General features: G+C 36.5%; 1 protein-coding gene across 1 annotated transcript; it reads left to right on the top strand.

The window, feature by feature from the left end:
• Positions 1 to 1,175: 1,175 nt before the first annotated feature.
• On the top strand, positions 1,176 to 3,129 carry LOC111692318 (zinc finger MYM-type protein 1-like; the record flags this gene model as incomplete). The annotated part of the gene is made up of 1 exon (XM_023456250.1): positions 1,176 to 3,129. A coding segment is annotated over exon 1 (1,954 nt), but the record flags the coding sequence as incomplete, so codon positions are not given.
• Between the last annotated feature and the right edge of the window lie 319 nt (positions 3,130 to 3,448).

Below are 3,448 nucleotides of genomic sequence, written 5' to 3' on the forward strand. Positions count from 1 at the left end.
GTTCAATTGTTNTAATAAAGTAAAATAACAGGCCAACGCACAGATTCTCAAAATATCGCTTATAAACACGAAATAAATATGCAACTCTGCAGCTCTATGTAAACATACAACTAACCAACAGTGTTGCCAGCCCGTAAAAAAATAACTTATTCTGCCGATTTCTTAGAGCATATAAATTCAAAATAACGATGACAACAATATAATAATTGCATCTCAATTAAAATGTAAAATGTCTATGGTAAATAACATTAAGATTATCACCATTTAATTAGGTACTAAAACTCTTCCGCTTAACATTTGATTATGAATGACTATTATGAAATATGTCAACCGCGCTAATATTACAGTTTGTAAACAAAAACGTTCCGGTTGCGTCAACAAATCATTAATGTGTCCTCTATGTTTACTTATTCCTCTGAGGTTCCGATTTATAGGCGTGCAACCCATACTTTTGTTCAATAGACCTTAAAAAAGTTGTCATTCTCTTCAGCATTTTGCTACTAATAAAAAAAAAATGTACAAGACTTCTAAAAACAATACTGACGTTTTATTTAGTGTTTTGAACAGTGCACAGATAATTGACAATATCGATATTTATCATAATATAAAATTTTTCCCAAATGATATAGATGCACATTTTTTTTGCAATTGTCACATGACGATTTATTCGAAACGAACAAATTCAACACTACTAAATTGTTATTTATTGATAGTCGATGTAAGTAAACAGTTTCCGGGAAATAAACCTTTTGTTGAATTGTAGACAACGAAATCAAGGATTAAAATTGATCGTTACCTTTGTTTCAGTTACAAAATCCAGTAACCTGTCCGTCGCCTTGGTCTGGCGTTCCCATGTCACGTGGACCAAAGAGAAACATCGGCATTGGCAGGCAGGGCGGTGAGGATAGAAGAAACCAGGTCTGTTGCTAAGCGGCGACCGCAACCGCCTTTTATTTCCCCGTCACCTTTCGTCAGGACTGCTGTGTTTTTACTACGGGTAACTGGTTGAAGGTATAAAACCTGTAAATTTTATAGTTTAAGAGTGTCCGGTAATTGTTTAAGTACGTCAAGTTTTAATTTGTTTAGTTAACCATCTTTTTCAATGAAGCACACCCACAGATAAGTAATTTTATTTCATTTTGTTTTTACGTTTTAATGTTCGACTGCGTTTGAATATGTGTGATACAAACCTCGATGTAGTTTCTTCCTTATTGGAAACGCCATTTTTTGAACTCGATGACGACACTAAAGACGAAATTTTAATTCGGGGTCGCCCCACGCCTTGCCTCGGCATTTCCCAGTTGGATAAAAAATTGGGTCAAGTTTTCTCTCGAAATTTTAAAACCGACTGGTATGACGGTCATCCCTGGTTATGCGGAAGCTCCCAAAAACAACGTTTGTTTTGCTGGCCGTGTTTACTGTTGACGAAAACTAAGAATAACTTGTGGGTTTCGCAAGGCGTGGTGGATTTAAAAAACCTTTCCGCCTGCATAAAAAAGCACGAGTTGTCAAAGGAGCATTTAAGTAACTACCTTAGCCTAAAACGGTTAGAAGCGGACAGTAACACTAGAAAAGCTTCGAAAACGCAGTCGGATACCTCTCTGAAGTTGTACAATGAGGATGTTAGGAAAAATCACAAGTTACTGACGTATTTAATAGATGTAATTTGCTATTTGGCGAAACAAGAATTGTTCGCGGGGAATAACGATGCGTTCAGCGCTAACAACTTTCGCGAGACGTTAGATTTAATTATTACACGCGATTCTGAAATTCAAGAACACTTAAAAAAAATTGAAGACGTTTCGGAAACTGTCCAAGATGATTTAATTACTTCAATAGCGGAATATGTCATGGAAACAATACACCAAGAAATAACTAAATCTGACATTTTCTCTGTACAAGTCGGCGACGCCACATATATCCTCGAGAATCCACAATATGCCGTTTCGGTTCGATTTGTTAATACATTCGGTGAAATTAAAGAACGGTTTCTGGGTTTTCACGACGTAACTGAAGATAGCTCTGCCGATGCAGTATACAGTTTAATTACAACCGTTTTAGGTCCTTTTAATTATAAAACGAAGTTAGTAGGCCAGTGCTATGATGGCGCTTGTGTAGCGGCAGCGTCCTTGGACGGCTTGCAAAGAAAAGTTAAAAACGACGCACCAAACGCTTTACTTACGCATTGCAGCGCCCACGACCTAAACTTAGTTTTACAGGACGGCTCCAAAAGTATCAAAAACTGCCGTGTTTATTTCGCTGTCGTAAGGTCATTGTTAAACTTTTTTCGTCAATCGGGTAAACGATTGTCCCTGCTTAGTTTAGTGGTAGACAACAAAAATCCATCTTCAGACGTTAACGGGATCACACCATCGGAAATCGTTCAAATTTTAGGCTCCGAGTGGGACGGTTTACAAATTGTTTTGAGGAATATCATCGAGGACAAATCTTCAGCTGTAGAATCCATAAGTGGAGCTAAGGGCTACCTTAAGTGTATGAACGATTTGGAGTTTTCCTTCTTAACACTCGTATATAAAAACATCTTCGATATTACCGATATTGTATCTCGCGTACTTCAAGTAAATTCGTTAGATGTTGATTATTGCAAAATGCAAGCATCTTCAGCGAGAAATAGTATAAGTTCGTTGAGAAATGAAGATAAATTTAAAGAATTGTTTTATAAGGCAAAATCTCGGATGTCTTATGACATTCAAGGGCCTTCAGCTAAAAGGTTTAAACTATCACACACTGTTAGTGGTGATGAAAAAGCGTCTTTGCGGGTATTATTTTATGAAATAATTGACAACACTGTAACACAGTTAGACGTAAGACTTGGGGATATGTCGCAGTTATTGTATTTTGCTCTGTTCGATTCTTCGCATTTCAGAGATTACTCTGAAAACTTCCCAATCGATTTAGTGTGCGATTTGACCAGCTTCTACGTAGACCTTTTCGATAAACAAAGATTGGTTAACGAGTTGGGCGTTATATATCAAGATGAAGAGTTTGCGAAATTAAATCTGGACGGTGTTTTGAAAGACTTCGTAGTTAATGACTTTCGAAGCTTATTTCCGGAAGCGTACAAGTTATTTGCTTTGATCGCAACAATTCCATTGACGAGCAGTTCGGGTGAAAGTCGTTTTTCTTCTTTGAAGCGCATTAAAACGTATAGAAGGCCAATGAAAAATGAACGGTTGTCGTCTCTCGCACTCGTTACTGTAGAAGAAGAGTTGCTTTGTGCGCATCGCGAGCGTGAAGATTTTCTATATAATATAATAAATAAGTTCTCGGCAAAAAATAATCGTTTCAATTTGGTCTATAAAAAATAATTGTAACGAAATAAAAGTAGAGAGGTTAAAGAAGGCTGTGTATTAATAAAAAATTTATCTGCATTATCAGATTATATCTGTATTTATGGAATTTTTTTATTAATCGATTTTCGGAATAT

The sequence above is a fragment of the Anoplophora glabripennis genome, unplaced genomic scaffold (assembly GCF_000390285.2).
Source record: "Anoplophora glabripennis isolate ALB-LARVAE unplaced genomic scaffold, Agla_2.0 scaffold1324, whole genome shotgun sequence".
Classification (NCBI taxonomy): domain Eukaryota; kingdom Metazoa; phylum Arthropoda; class Insecta; order Coleoptera; family Cerambycidae; genus Anoplophora; species Anoplophora glabripennis.